A 15,566-nucleotide genomic window follows, 5' to 3' on the forward strand; every position below is an offset into this window, starting at 1 on the left:
TTTGGTTATAAACATTGAAATTTTCATTAGGATTTTTTTTTTCACAACTTTGAGGACAAAGTTACTGTTCAGTGGAATGTAATGTAATGAGTGAAAGTAGGTCTGATAGCCCAATTAAAAAAAAAATTCTAAGAAATAAAATTTACTATAAAATTAAAAAATATATTCTTAATCTATGAAATTATCAAAGAAGAATAACAAATTTAAAAATTAAATAAAATATTTTAACTCTCAAATTTAAATTCATAAACTACAAAAAAAATACTATATATAACTTTTAGTAGCACAAAATTAATTATAAAAATTAATTATTGATATCAATGTCAATTTGTCGCTAATTAATATACATGTGCATTATAGAGCATTTGAACAAAATTATTTATGTTAGTATCATATTTATGATAATTAGAATCATAAATTTATTCTTTTATTATTGATATCAATATCAATTTGTTATCGATTTTATTTGATTAAAAATTATATTATAATTATTGACAATTAGAATGATTGATAATTAATATAAGGGTTAAGTACTTTTTTCGTCCCTAAAGTCTTGGGCCAAAATCAAAATTGTCTCCGACCTTTTTTTTTATTAAAATCATCCTCAACATTATAAAACGTTAAAAAATCGTCCTTTTGTCCATGAACAATATTTTGTGGACAATTTTACCCTTAAACAAAAAAAAACCTCCTCTTAATATAAAACACCAAACTAGCTAGGAATGTACCCTTCATCTTCCTTCTTCTGTTTGAAAAACTTTAAGGCCTCATCCAACCGGCCACTATGCACAAGGCCCCTTATCCAAACCCCCTAATAGCATGAAGCTCCTTGCCACCATCCACCAAGCCAAACAAGAACCCTTTAGCCAACCTCCCCTGCTTGCACAAACTCTTCATAACAAGCGCATTGGTGTACTGATTCTCAAAATCTCTTATCCCTAATCTGCCTAACAACCTCATCAACAGAATCAAAATAACTCTTCTCAACAAGGACATTCAAAAGCACATGGTAACCAAAGGTATCCAAGTCTAAACCATGAAATCGCATTTTACCAAACAGGTGGAGTGCAATATCAGGCTTATCCGCAATAGCATCTCCAATGATGAGAGTATCGTTGAACTGTGCACGGGGTGGAAGGCGGGCCATGGCAGCAGAAGGATTGGAGTAATTTGTATATGTCTAGCATTATTCAAGCGCGAGTGAGGATTCGAAAGATGGCAGAGAAGGTGCGACGAGTGTGGTGGAAGTAGGGTTGGCGGCTGGCCCAACGGAAGAAGTTCAGGCAGTGGTGGACGTGGGCGGCGGCGGCGTCGGGGTCATGGTGGAGTACAGTGAGGACAAAGGACTCGTCGAGACGGGAGTGTTAGGGCTGAAAGAGAGGCGTCGACGGCGTTATAGGAGGAGAAGTCCGTCGAAGAGGGAATCTGAAAGATCTCGATGATGAGTGGGTTATGAGAAGAAGAAGAAAAAAAAGGAAGAAGGGTTGTTGCTATCAATGGGAAAAGAAGAGAAGAGGGATCTGCGTTTGGTTACATTTTTTTTTTGTTCAAGGGTAAAATTGTCCACAAAATATTGTTCATGGACAAAAGGATGATTTTTTAACGTTTTATAACGTTGAGGATGATTTTAATAAGGAAAAAAGGTCAGGGACGATTTTGATTTTTGTCAAGACCTTAAGGACGAAAAAAATACTTAATCCTTAATATAATTAGAATGATGAAAAATATTAATAATTGACAATTAGTCTAATTATGCATTAAATACTGATTTTCATATATAATTATAAAAAAAATACTTTTCTAAAATAAGGCAAGAAGACAGAGGTATGCATACTGACACTAGGACACGCCACATCAATAATTTTAGCGCTAAAATGCTACCTGTTGTAAAATAATATAATGATCAGGATTTACTTTTTTTTTTCTACAATCTTAAGGATAAAATTATTGTTAAGGAAAATGTAATGTAATGAGTAAATGTGGATCTAATAGTCCAATTAAAAAAATTTTAATTAAGAATAAAAATTATTGTAAATAAAATAATAATAATAGAATCAAGAGAGCATGAAATGAGTAATTGACATATTTTCTTTTTAAAATTTTTTAAATGGAATTTTTTTTTTAATTTTCCTCTGGTTGATTAATTATTTTTTATTATAATTTCTTTCCTCTTATATGGTGGTGATAAAGTTTGAGGTGATAATGGTATTGTTCATTTGTTTGTATTGGTGTGGGTCATAGTAGTGAAAATAATGGTGACGATCGAATTTAAAGGAAGAGTATAAAAAATAAAAATAAAAATCCAATGATTTGGATGAAAAATAATATTGATAACGTTCAAAAGCATTATTACAGACAAAATGGAGGGAGAAGAAAATGTAAAGTTTTATGTATTATGATGTGAATTTTTATCAGAATATTTGAATAATTATAAAAAAATACATATAAAAAAATTAGAACATAATTCGATTATGACTTTTTATTTCTCAAAATTTTTTTCATTTAAAATAATTACAAAAAAATTTACTTAATATAAAATTATTATAATTTATAAATAAAAATATTTTATTTTTCTAACTATATTTGATAAAAAAGAACGCATAACAAATCCTTTTTGCAAAAGGTGATATATAGTTTCGGAAATATTTGGTAACTAAAGAAAATCAGTCAAAAACAGTCATAACTTACTTTATTTAGTATTCATTAATTGTTGCGATAATTAATAAATGCTAGATAAGAAAAGTTCTGGCTATTATTTTTTTGTCTACTTAGCATTACCCAGTTAGTTATACTGCAAAAAAACCTCTTCCATACAAGTTTGTGGTGCACATGTAAAATGTAGTTCAAACGAAAATTTAGATTAATTTTGTTAGGTAATTAATTAGGATATCAGCTATCTATAACTAACAATTAGTTAAATTATAAAAAAATATAAAAAAATTAAAAATATGTAATTTACTCTAAAAATTTAATTTTACTATTATATTTAAAAATAAAAATCATGTGAAATTTTAATCATTTCACTTATTTTTCTTACATCTTTTTTCTGTCATATATGCGCTTCATTTTGTCGTGTGCGTGCTTTTCTCTATCACACTCTTATTTTTTTTGCAGTACATTTTCAAAATTTTTGGAAGTTTTGAATGTTATTTTTTCAGAAATTTTATATGTTAATATTGTTATGTTTTGATTTTTGGATGTTTTTAATTTTAAAAAAATATCTAAAAGTGAGAAAAAATATTTAAAATATAATAAAAGAAACATCTAAAATTAAATAAAAAAAAATATTTAAAATTATTGTAAAAAAATATTTAAAATTTAATAAAATAAATTTTAAAATATAATTAAAAAATCTAAAATTTTAGTACAAAAACTTCTAAAGGTGATTTGGAGGAGAAGAGAACACAGGTAAAAGGAAATGGAAAAACGCATAATTTTTTAATGTAAAACTAATTTTTAAAATTTTAAAATTAGTATTTTTTAAAAAAAAGATTACTGTTTGTCTTCATATATGTTATAAAATAACTAAATAAATAAATAAAGAAGATGTAACAAATATAAAATAAAGAAATATAAAGAGAGAAAAAGAAGTATTGCAACGAAAAGAGAGAGAGAATTGTTTATTGCTATGTGTATTACTTCATATCAGGTTCTCTATTTATAGGCATACATGGGCATCATTTTCAAACTTCATTAAAGTTTAGTTTGGCTTGGAAAAATCAGCCGCCCATGTAATCAATGGTCATCCACATCAGCTCTTATCACAACACTCCCCCTTAGATGACCATTTAGGATTATTTCCTCGTTAAAATTTTACTAAAGAAAAATCCAGTGGGAAAAAACCTTAGTGAAGAAAAAAAGAGTACAATATCCTTTAGTGATGGGAACTGCCTCATTAAAAACCTTGTCAAGAAAAATCCAATGGAAAAAAACCTGACCAAGGGAAAAAGAGTACAGTCTCCCCCTCTTGCCGACATCATTTAATGTCTCGAAATCGGTACATCCCAATGTCATGTACCAATCTTTCAAAGGAGGATTTTGGGAGTGATTTTGTAAATAAATCTGCCAGATTATCACTTGAGCAGATCTGTTAGATATCAATTGTTCCTTGATTTTGAAGATCATGAGTGAAGAAGAATTTGGGAGAAATATGCTTTGTTCTATCACCTTTGATGTATCCGCCTTTAAGTTGAGCAATGCATGCTGTATTATCTTCAAACAGGACAGTTGGAGCTATCTTATGACCAATCAGTCCACATGATGACAGAATATATTGGATCAAATTTCGGAGCCAAAAACACTCACGACTTGCTTTATGAATTGCTAGTATTTCGGCATGATTAGAGGATGTTACAGCAATCGTCTGTTTTGTGGACCTCCATGATATAGCTGTTCCACCATATGTAAACAGGTATCCTGTTTGAGATCTCTTTTTATGTGGATCAGACAAGTAGCCAGTATCTGCATAGCCAACTAATTGTGACTTGGATCCATAGGGATAAAACAATCCCATATCAACCGTTTCATGAAGATATCGAAAGATTTGCTTGATTCCACTCTAATGTCTTCTGGTTGGAGAGGAACTATACCTTGCTAATAAATTCACAACAAATGATATATTGGGTCGTGTATTATTAGCAAGATACATTAGCGCTCCAATGGCACTAAGATATGGTACTTCAGGACCAATGATATCTTCATTTTCTTCCTTAGGAAGGAATTGATCCTTATTCACATCCAAAGATCTTACGATCATTGGGGTACTTAATGGATGTGACTTATCGTATAAAATCTCTTCAAGATCTTTTCTGTGTATGTTGTTTGATAAATAAAGATCCCATTTTTTGTATACTCGATCTGTAGGTCGAGACAAAATTTAGTCTTTCCAAGATCTTTCATCTCAAACTCTTCTTTTAGAGCTTTTATAGTTGTTGGAATCTCTTCAGGAGTTCCAATGATATTTAAATCATCAACATACACAACAATTATAATGAATCCAGATGCAGATTTCTTTATGAAAACACACAGGCAGATATCATCATTTTTGAATCCATTTTTTGCCAGATACTCAGTAAGACGATTATACCACATTCGTTCAGATTACTTTAGACCATATAAAGATCTTTGCAATTTAACTGAGTATAACCCCTGCGAATATTCATTGGATAGTTTAGATATCTTTAGTCCTTCGGGGACTTTCATATAGATATCCCGATCTAATGAGCCGTATAAGTAGGATGTTACCACATCCATTAAATGCATATGCAGTTTATGATATGCAGATAAACTGACCAAATAACGCAATGTTATCGCATCCACTACAGGGGAATACGTTTCTTCATAATCTAGACCGGGCCTTTGTGAAAAACCTTGTGCCACAAGTCGGGTTTTGTAACACACAATTTTATTTTTCTCATTTCGTTTTCTCACAAATACCCATTTGTATCCAATAGGTTTTACATCTTCTGGTGTATGGACTACAGGTCCGAAGACTTCACGTTTTGCAAGTGAGTCTAATTCAGCCTTCATGGCTTCTTTTCATTTTGGCCAATCATTTCTTTGTCGACATTCTTCGACTGATCTTGGCTCAAGATCCTTACTTTCATGTATGATATTTAATGCTACATTATATGCAAATATTTCATTGACAATTGTCTTATTTCGGTCCCATTTCTCTCTTGTAAAGACATAATTTATCGAGATCTCGTCATTTTTATAATTTTTAGGTACCTGAACGTCTTATGGCATTAAAACTATATCAGAATTTCGGACAACTGCAGGTGTCTCTACTATGTATTTTTCAACAGGAATCATATTTACCTCTTTTCTTTTTCGAGAATTTTTGCCTTTGAAACTGACAGACCTGCCACGCTTCTGGGGTGTATTTGCTTCGGTGGCAATTTGTCCAACTGGGACATCAATTCGAATGGGGCATTTTCTGCTGGTATATACGACTTGATTATCCTCTTTGTATCGGAAAATGCATCAGGCAATTCATTTGCTATTCTTTGCAAATGTATAATCTTTTGAACTTCAAGTTCACATTGCCCTGATCGAGAATCTAAATGCATCAACGATGATGCATTCCAATTAAATTCCTTTTCAGGAAGTTTATTCTCTCCCCCTAATGTTGAAAATTTTGATTCATCAAAATGACAATCCGCAAATCGAACTTTAAATACATCCCCACTTTGTATCTCAAGATACCTCACTATAGAGGGAGAATCATATTCAACATATATTCCTAATTTTCTTTGGGGTCCCATTTTGGTGCGATTAGGTGGTACAATGGGAACATATATTGCACACCCAAATATTCTTAAATAGGAAACATTTGGCTGCTGGCCAAAAGCTAGTTGCATAGGAGAGAACTTATGGTAACTCGTTGGCCTTAAATGAATAAGTGCTGCGGAATGTAAAATAGCATGTCCCCAAACCGAAGTTAGGAGATTTGTTCTTATAAGTAAGGGTCTAGCAATCAATTGGAGGCGTTTAATAAGTGATTCTGCTAACCCATTTTGTGTGTGAACATAAGCTACTGGATGTTCAACATTTATTCTATTAGCCAAACAATAAGCATCAAAAGTTTGGGAAGTAAATTCACCAGCATTATCAAGGCAAATTGCTTTGATTGAATTTTCTGGAAATTATTCTTTTAATTGAATAATTTGAGCCAGTAATCTCGCAAACGCCAGGTTGCGAGAAGACAATAAGCACACATGTGACCATCTCGAAGATGCGTCTATTAGGACAATAAAATATCTAAAAGATCTACATGGTGGATGGATAGGTCCACATATATCACCTTGAATCCTTTCTAAGAATTCAGGGGACTTGAATCCAATCTTTACTGGTGATGGCCTTAAAATTAACTTCCCTTGAGAACATGCAGCACAACAAAATTCACTAGTTTTAAGAATCTTCTGGTTCTTTAGTGAATGTCCATGGGAGTTTTCAATAATTTTCCTCATCATGGTTGTTCCCGGATGACCCAATCTATCTTGCCAAGTTATGAATTCATTTGGGCTAGTAAACTTCTGGTTTACAATGCCATGTGATTCAATTGCACTAATCTTGGTATAATACTACCCAGATGAAAGTGAGGGTAACTTTTCTAATATAACCTTTTTATTTAAATCATGAGTTGTGATACATAAATACTCATGATTTCCCTCATTCATTGTTTCAATATGATATCCATTTCGGCGAATATTTTTGAAACTCAACAAGTTCCTCAGAGACTTGGTAGGTAATAGTACATTATTTATTATAAATTTTGTTCCTCCAGGAAATAAAATTATAGCTCTTTCGGAGCCTTCTATCACATTGCCTGAGCCAATAATAGTATTAACATATTCTTCTTTTGGCACAAGATGGGTAAAATATATATCACTTTTAAGGATAGTGTGCGAACTTGCACTATCCGCAGGACAAATATCTTCAAAATATATCCTTGCCATTTTTCTTCAAAGACAAATGATAATAATAATAATAAAACGAGTAGAAGTATATGCACAGTAAAATTATTCACATGAATACTTAACAAACACATACACATATCAAACTATTCCATCATTGACCAAATAGCCAATATTTTCTTCAGAATCCTTAAAGAAATTAGATACATCATAATGAGTGGTGAAATTTTCATCATTTGAAGTAAAGTTTGTTTCCTTTCCTTTGTCATCCATTTTCAAAGATGCTTGATAAAGATCAACTAGGTGCCTTGGGGTACGACAGGTACATGACCAATGGCCCTTTCCACCACAACGGAAGCATTTATCCTCAATTGATTTATTTTGTCCATTGTTTCTTTCTTTATCCCACTTTTAGTGAGATACTTTCTTGTGAATATAATTCTTTTTCCTTCCATTTTTTTGTTACTGAAACCTTGTCATTTACCTCTTCTGGGGTAATGATTTGCCGCATTTACTTCAGGAAATGGGGCGGCACCAACTGGGCGCGCTTCATGATTTCTTAAGAGTAACTCATTGTTTCGTTCAGCAACAAGAAGGCAAGAAATTAGTTCAAAATATTTTTTAAATTCTTTTTTTCGATACTGCTTCTGCGGGAAGCACATTCGAGACATGAAAAGTTGAGAAAGTTTTTTTTAACATATCGGGCTTGAGGAAGTATCACATGATTGTACCCTTTTTTTTTTTCAAGGTCTTTCCACAGATCTGCAGGATCTTTTAATATGGGATATTCATTTTTCAATCATACATCAAGATGACGACGAAGGAAAATTATGACTTTGGCTTTATCCTTCTGGGATGTATTATTTTCAGCCTCAATGGTATCTCCAAGATCCATTGAATCAAGATGGATTTCAACATCTATATCCATGATAAATAATTATTTCCAAATATATCAAGAGCATTAAATTCAACATGAGAGAGCTTCAACATAATGAAAATTTGTTACCTGGAGTCTTCCTAAAATTTGATCAGAGTCTCGTGCTGATAACGTGTTATAAAATAACTAAATAAATAAATAAATAAGATGTAACAAATATAAAATAAAAAAATTTAAAGAGAGAGAAAGAAGTATTGCAACAAAAAGAGAGAGAGAATTGTTTATTGCTATGTGTATTACTTCATATCAGATTCTCTATTTATAGATAGACATGGGCATCATTTTCAAACTTCATTAAAGTTTAGTTTGGCTTAAAAAAATCAGCCGCCCATATAATCAATGGTTATCCACATCAGCTCTTATCACAACAATATAGAATTAGTTCCTAGATTTTTTCAATTTAGATTAACCCAGTCTACGATTAATTAAGCATCACCGTCAAATCATATAATGCATGTCAATTAAAATAAAGAGAAAATTTCATTTTTCTCTCCTGAGAGATACTATAATGACATTCTTCTTTCTTCTATTTGTAAAATATACACTCCTCTTTCTTATCACTTTTAAAAACCTCTTTTTTAATCTATTTTAAATTTTTTGTGTTAACTAACATTAATTTTACCCTTTTTTAAGAAAAATAAATTATTTTTTACAAAAGTATCCTTTAGCAAAAATTTTATTTTTGTGTGATTCCAAAATACCTTTTAACAAATTATTTTTCTATTAATTAAATTTTATTTTTTTAAATATTTTTTAATGATTAAATTATTTTTTTTAAGATATCCTTCAATAATATTTTAATTATTAAGAAACTTGTTTTGTAAAGATGTGAAAGAATGAGATGTTAATTTTTTAAATTTGGGATTTATCCATCTCGACTTGGTTTTAAGTTTTGATAAAGTTGTTAATAATTTTTAATAGTTTTTGATGAAATAAATTATTTATTAATATTAATTGTTATACATATTAACCGTGGTAAGATTTTTTAATTTAATATTAAAATAATATACATTGATATCAAAAAATTAACAGTAAAATACAAAAATAATTATTAACAAAAACTTTGGTAAAATCACAATTTAATAATTAAAAAATTATTGAAGGGTTTCTTAAAAAAAATAATTTAATCATCAAAAAATTTTTAAAAAATATTTTAGTAAACAAAATTTAATTAAAAAAAAATTTTGTTAAATAATATTTTTGTAAAAAATAATTTATTTTTTTTAAAAATAGATAAAGTTAACGTTAGTTAACACAAAACATTCAAAATGGATTAAAGAAAAAAATTTTTAAAAATTATAAGAGAAAGGAGTGTATATTTTACAAATAGAAGAGAAAAAAGTGTTATTTTAATATCTCTTAAAAAAAGAGAGAAATGAAATTTTCTCTAAAATAAATTGTATATATGACTAAAAACTTCAAATTGCCATGGCTTTGGAACTGCGAACAAAGTGACAAACAAGAAATGGCATGGCAGCCCATACATGATTGAATTACTATATATACGTGGATTTCATCTCAATCACTAACTTGCATTTCGCCTTTTTTGGTTGAGATGTCCATTTTGGGCTAAAAATTTAAAAATATCTGTCTGGTAAGAGTTGACATCTTATTACTGATTGGAGTCACATGCCAACATAAAATATATACACTTCATGGCTCTCGTTATTGGTATATTATGAAAATGCCATTGCTGATTGGCCAATGCTAAAATACTTATCTTTTTGCTGCAGTTTGAGCATGCAACTTAATATTTGTCTGTACTCTATCTGTAGCGATTCCAAGGGACCAATATGAAGAGCCACTCACTAGCTACTAATAACTAGATATCATGATGGCTCAGAATAACGGCCAATTCACATGTCCGAATATACATAAATTAACAAGATTTTAAATTTTTACTGTTTTTATTTTTTTTATTCATAAAAGTTTAAATAATAGAGTCAAAGAAGTTATATATCTCATCAAGTTAATTAAGGATATGTCTTTAGATTTTATCAATGTTTACATTTTTAGAAGACATCAAAGCTTCTCAGACATCAAAGCTTCTCAATATAATCAAGAAAGAGCTCTAAAATGTAATTATTTTTATCATGTATTTTAAGAAACAATGTTACATGATTAACGTTTTTCTTGTATTTAAATTAAAAGTAATAAATTCTTTACTTTTGAGTTCTTACTAAAAATATTGATCTCCAACCTTTTCCTTTCTTAAATAAACAAATAAATAGACACCAAAAAATAAACAATTAAATTTATCTCAAATAAAAAAAAAAACATATAAACACAACTAAACTCAATTTAGTGGTTCAATCTCTTAAATGCCACCTTTGCTTAATTAATTGATGGTGTTGTCATAAGATATTAATAACTATCATTGTACTAATACTAATAATCATCATTATTCACTTCAGAGTGGTTATTAGGTGCTTTCAAAATAAAATAAAAGGATTTAGTCTACCCAATCGTTAATTTGCACCACATACGTTAAAGTAACTTTATTATAAATATTCATTAATAACTTGTTATTCATCTAACATATTAGTGCAAGAGTTCTAACTTACAGAGAATACCTAATAATTTTTCATTCAGTTTACGGATTTAATTATATCAGTAAAGTGAAAAGAGGTTCCGTGGAGATGGGGGAATTTGAGAGAGAGTCACAAAATGTGTACGTGCAGAACATGGTTGTTGATTTCTGAGGTCTGTATATATAAAGACTTGCAGAGAGAATGGCCCTTCTAGCTGTCAAAATGTCTACTTGTGCCGTGAGTCTATGTGACGATGTGGACCCACGAGAATCCAAATTCAGCAAATAATGTATTACCCTGCTGTTTAACCTCTCAACACTACTTAAACGTGCATACTCAAGCATCATATGGTCTTTCTCTACCCTACACTACAAAAACAAGAAGTGGTAATTTGCTTTCTTAACTAATTATTGTTGAAAGGAATTAAGTTATTGTGTCACGTGATGGTGGATATTCTGAAAAGCCAGAACAAATATTCCACAATCCACAATACTAAATTGCATTTGGAGAAAAATCTGTTTGTACAGATCAGAGTGTTTAAAATAATGCATTACCTATATAACACTTAATAACTATATATTAGATTAATTGAAAATACACTTAGAATACATCTGAAATTACGCAGAATGAATTTCAAAAATGAATTGTGTGGAAGTATATGATAAAACATTGGAGACAATTACAAATCCAGAATATGACTTCAAATAACTAAGTGGCGGGACCCATGGCATAATAACATATGTAGTGCAACTTTGAATTATTACATTGTTTTCTTTGTGACTAAATATACCCACAAATGTTGGAAAAGCTAATTAATCAATCATATATATATATATATATATATAGAAACTAGGTATCCTATGAACTATTTGTTTTAGAGAAAATATCTATATACAAGTATTTTGTGTTACAAGCTTTACATGTCTGAAGAGAACAAAATTCACTAAACATGTTGTTTATGTTATGTGCCTCTTTAACAGACTTTTAAATCAATTCAAATCAATTAATGCGTTTCTTTTTTCGAGTTTCTTGCCAAATTTGTTGGATCTCCTTCGTGCGTTCTTTGCATTCGTTTTTTTTTTTTTATTTTAATGGTTTCTGAAATCAAGCTTTGAAATCGTTTTGAAGATAATGAAACTTCAGAAATACACCCAAACGATTACAGAAATACACCCAAACGGTTATAGAAATACATCCAAATAGTTATAGAAAGGATTACAGAAATACACTCAAACGGTTACAGAAATACACCCAAAAGATTATAGAAATACACCCAAAATAGGAGAAGACAGTATATTTCTTCTTGAAATTTTTTAATGTTTTGCAGGTTAAGGATGAGGCACATGAAAGAGACAATCTAGAAGAAAAACCTAGAAGAACAGTAAAACAGTACCTTAAATAATGTTTCTTCGTTTTTTCTGGTGATTTTTTATGGAAATTTGTATCTTTTCTTCTTGATTTCTTCTACTGAGGAGTTGGAACGTTTCTGCAGAATCGTAGTTTGTTTCGAATGTTCCTTGAATCTTGATGGTTTGCGTTTTGATTGAGGAAGAAGAAGAAGAGTGAACGTGTTGTGGAAGGGTGATTAAGGCACGTGCGTTAGACGCTTGATTCTAAAAGAGTGGTGTGCGTGTTTTTTTCTTGAACTTGAAGCAACTTGTATAGTTTGTAAGCCAAAAAGATTTGTATGTGTAGCAGGCCTATTTATTTTTTTTAAACAGTTATTTAATTACATTAATTTTAAAAAAATTAAAACAAACACATCCAAATAAATTTAATATTTTTAATTTAAAATATAAATTTAAAAAACAAATTAAGTAAAACTAAAATCTAACCATTTAATTTTAAATTTCTAATCAGTTTTAAATCTTCTAAACGTTAACATAACCCAAAACAAACTCTTAAATATTCCAAAACAGATTTTACCCTAACAAAATTTTTTACCTTCGTAAAATTTAGAGTTGCAGCACTTCATACTCCTTTATTGCCGCTCCTCCTCTCCGTAGCCGCACTCGTCCCTCGGGTAGTTTAGCTGAATAACATGGAAAGATTAATAGGTGAATATGTGTTTTACTTTTACGAGTGTCTACCCAAATACATACTCATAGGTTTTTTTTTTTTTTTTTTTTGAGTTTGTGGAGTACATGTTTCTAAGAGCAGCAGGCAGTTGAAACCTTTGATATTAGATCTCTTGACTTGAAGTCAACGAACATGTTCTACTTATATATGTTGGATTACCACATTTTTCCAAGCTAGATTTTCACAAAAAAAATATTCTGTTGATAAAAAAATATGCAAATTTTGGAATATTTCATTTGATATTTAACGAGCAACTTTATAATTTTAGATGTGTTAAAAAATATTTATGTTAAGTATAAGTATAAATTTGACGAATTTTAAATGTATACTAAAAGTATTTTGTGTGTCTTATTATTTTAAATGTGTTAAAAAATTATTTATGTTAAAAAATATAAACACATTTAAATAAATTTTAAATGTATACTAAAAATATTTTGCCTGTTATCTTATTATTTTGGATGTATTATGAATATATATATGTAAAATAATAAAAAAAATACAAATAAAATAATCACTTGAGACTTACCAGTTACCACCAACACTTTGAAATAATGTAATGTTAAATATCAACGTTTACTGATGCCTAAGTGATACACGTTCTTCATGAAACTAAAGAATAAAAAAGATTGAAGTTGTAGATTTTGTAAATAAAAAATGTCAAACTTTCAGTAAATAATAAAACAAAAACTAAAACAATAAATAAAGAAAAAAATTAAAACAATAAATAAATAATTATTTATCTTGTCAAAAAGAATAAAAAATTATAATCATGAATCACATAAAAACAAAGAAAACTAAAACACAGATAAAATAATATAAATAGAGTTACTTTTTTTTTTTTTTTTTTACCAAAGATAGAAGACTCGAACCTGCAACCTGTTTGAGCTATTACTCATTGGCATATAAATGGAGCTACTTGAATGATATATTAATTTTAAAAAAATGTAAAATATGAAAAAGTAGTTACTCAATGATGTTAAGCATTTATATATATAAAATTTAAATTAAATAAAAGTGTCTGTGGTTCTTAAAATTTAGAAAATATAATTAAATAAAAATTTAAAAAATAATATAATTAAATAATTAAATTTAAAAATTGATTAAAAGATAAACTTTAAAAGACAAATAGGATTTTTTATATAGAAATTATACCTAACAATTCAGTTCCAAAAATCACGCTAGAAAATTAGCTAGAGTACAAGGCACTGAAAGAAATAATCTTACAGCAATTTACAACATACACAGAAGATTACGCTTCCCAAATTCAAACCAAAAAGACTCTTCTTGTTATTACACTGATCACATGCATCGATTTCTAGTTCAAAATTTCTGTCGTTTCCACCCCTAGCTAGATTAACCAAAAAATCCCCTCAATTTTAACCAAGCCAGTAAATGCAAATGGTAAAGTTAAATGTATGTACACTCTCCCGCATTCCCACTTACAAATATATATACACACAACGAAGCCGATATGACAGAACCACACACACATACGTAGAAATTAAAACACTACAAAAAAATGAAGATGGTTCTCGCCGCTATCTTCTTAATATTTTCTCTCTTCACCTTCTCCCAGGCTTCCGTAGTAGATTTCTGTGTTGCTGACTACACAGCTCCCAACGGCCCTGCAGGGTATTCTTGTAAAAGTCCTGCAAAGGTCACCGTAGACGATTTCGTCTATAGTGGCCTTGGAGCCGTTGGAAACACCTCAAACATCATAAAAGCCTCTGTGACGCCTGCATTTGATGCCCAGTTTGCAGGCGTCAACGGCCTTGGAATCTCCGCGGCCCGTTTAGACTTGGCACCAGGTGGAGTGGTACCACTCCACACGCACCCCGGTGCCTCGGAGCTCCTTGTTGTGGTGCAAGGAACGATCTGTGCAGGGTTCGTTTCTTCCGACAACACGGTGTATTTCAAGACCCTCAAGAAGGGAGATGTTATGGTGTATCCTCAAGGGCTTTTACACTTCCAACTCAATGGTGGTGGGACTCAGGCTTTGGCGTTTGTGAGCTTCAGCAGTGCCAATCCTGGACTTCAAATCTTGGACTTTGCGTTGTTCAAGAGTGATTTCCCAACTGAGTTGATAACGCAGACAACTTTTCTTGATGCTGCTCAGGTGAAGAAGCTCAAGGGTGTGCTTGGAGGCTCAGGTTAATTGAGACATTAGTGAAGAGAGAAAATAGTGATTGTATTTGTTTTGTTTTGTTACGTTCAACTGAATTTGTTTCTTATTTGTGTGTTTTCGTTTTGGATTTAGTTCGTATTGCATGCATGTAAAACTAGTAGGATCCTCCTCCTTTTGTATGGTTTCTTTGTGCCAATGTAAGTTTGTCTTAACGGGAAATAACTTGTAGTTTAATGTGTTTGGTTGGTAGGATTAAAAACGCATGCTCATCTAATGGATGAATTTCGTGTATGATTTTACTTGTATTATAATTCATTTCGTCTTGTGATTATGCGCGCTTCTGAACGGAGCCATGGATGGCAAACAGTGCAGCCATGAAATTTAACAATAATGTAGCTATCTCTATGGCTTATAATGATGACCATATTCCTACGTTTTCCGCTGCATCTGTTTTGGAGAAGAAGCCACTCACGTAA

At 30.5% G+C, this 15,566-nt stretch overlaps 1 protein-coding gene across 1 annotated transcript; it reads left to right on the forward strand.

The window, feature by feature from the left end:
• The first annotated feature begins 14,454 nt into the window (after nucleotides 1–14,454).
• Nucleotides 14,455–15,364, forward strand: GER3 (germin 3). Its single transcript, XM_016328658.3, has one exon. It carries the CDS (start codon nucleotides 14,485–14,487, stop codon nucleotides 15,118–15,120), a length of 636 nt encoding a protein of 211 aa, XP_016184144.1. The 5' UTR covers nucleotides 14,455–14,484; the 3' UTR covers nucleotides 15,121–15,364.
• Nucleotides 15,365–15,566: the final 202 nt, after the last annotated feature.

This window comes from Arachis ipaensis, chromosome B3 (genome assembly GCF_059453495.1).
Source record: "Arachis ipaensis isolate K30076 ecotype BB chromosome B3, ASM5945349v1, whole genome shotgun sequence".
Classification (NCBI taxonomy): domain Eukaryota; kingdom Viridiplantae; phylum Streptophyta; class Magnoliopsida; order Fabales; family Fabaceae; genus Arachis; species Arachis ipaensis.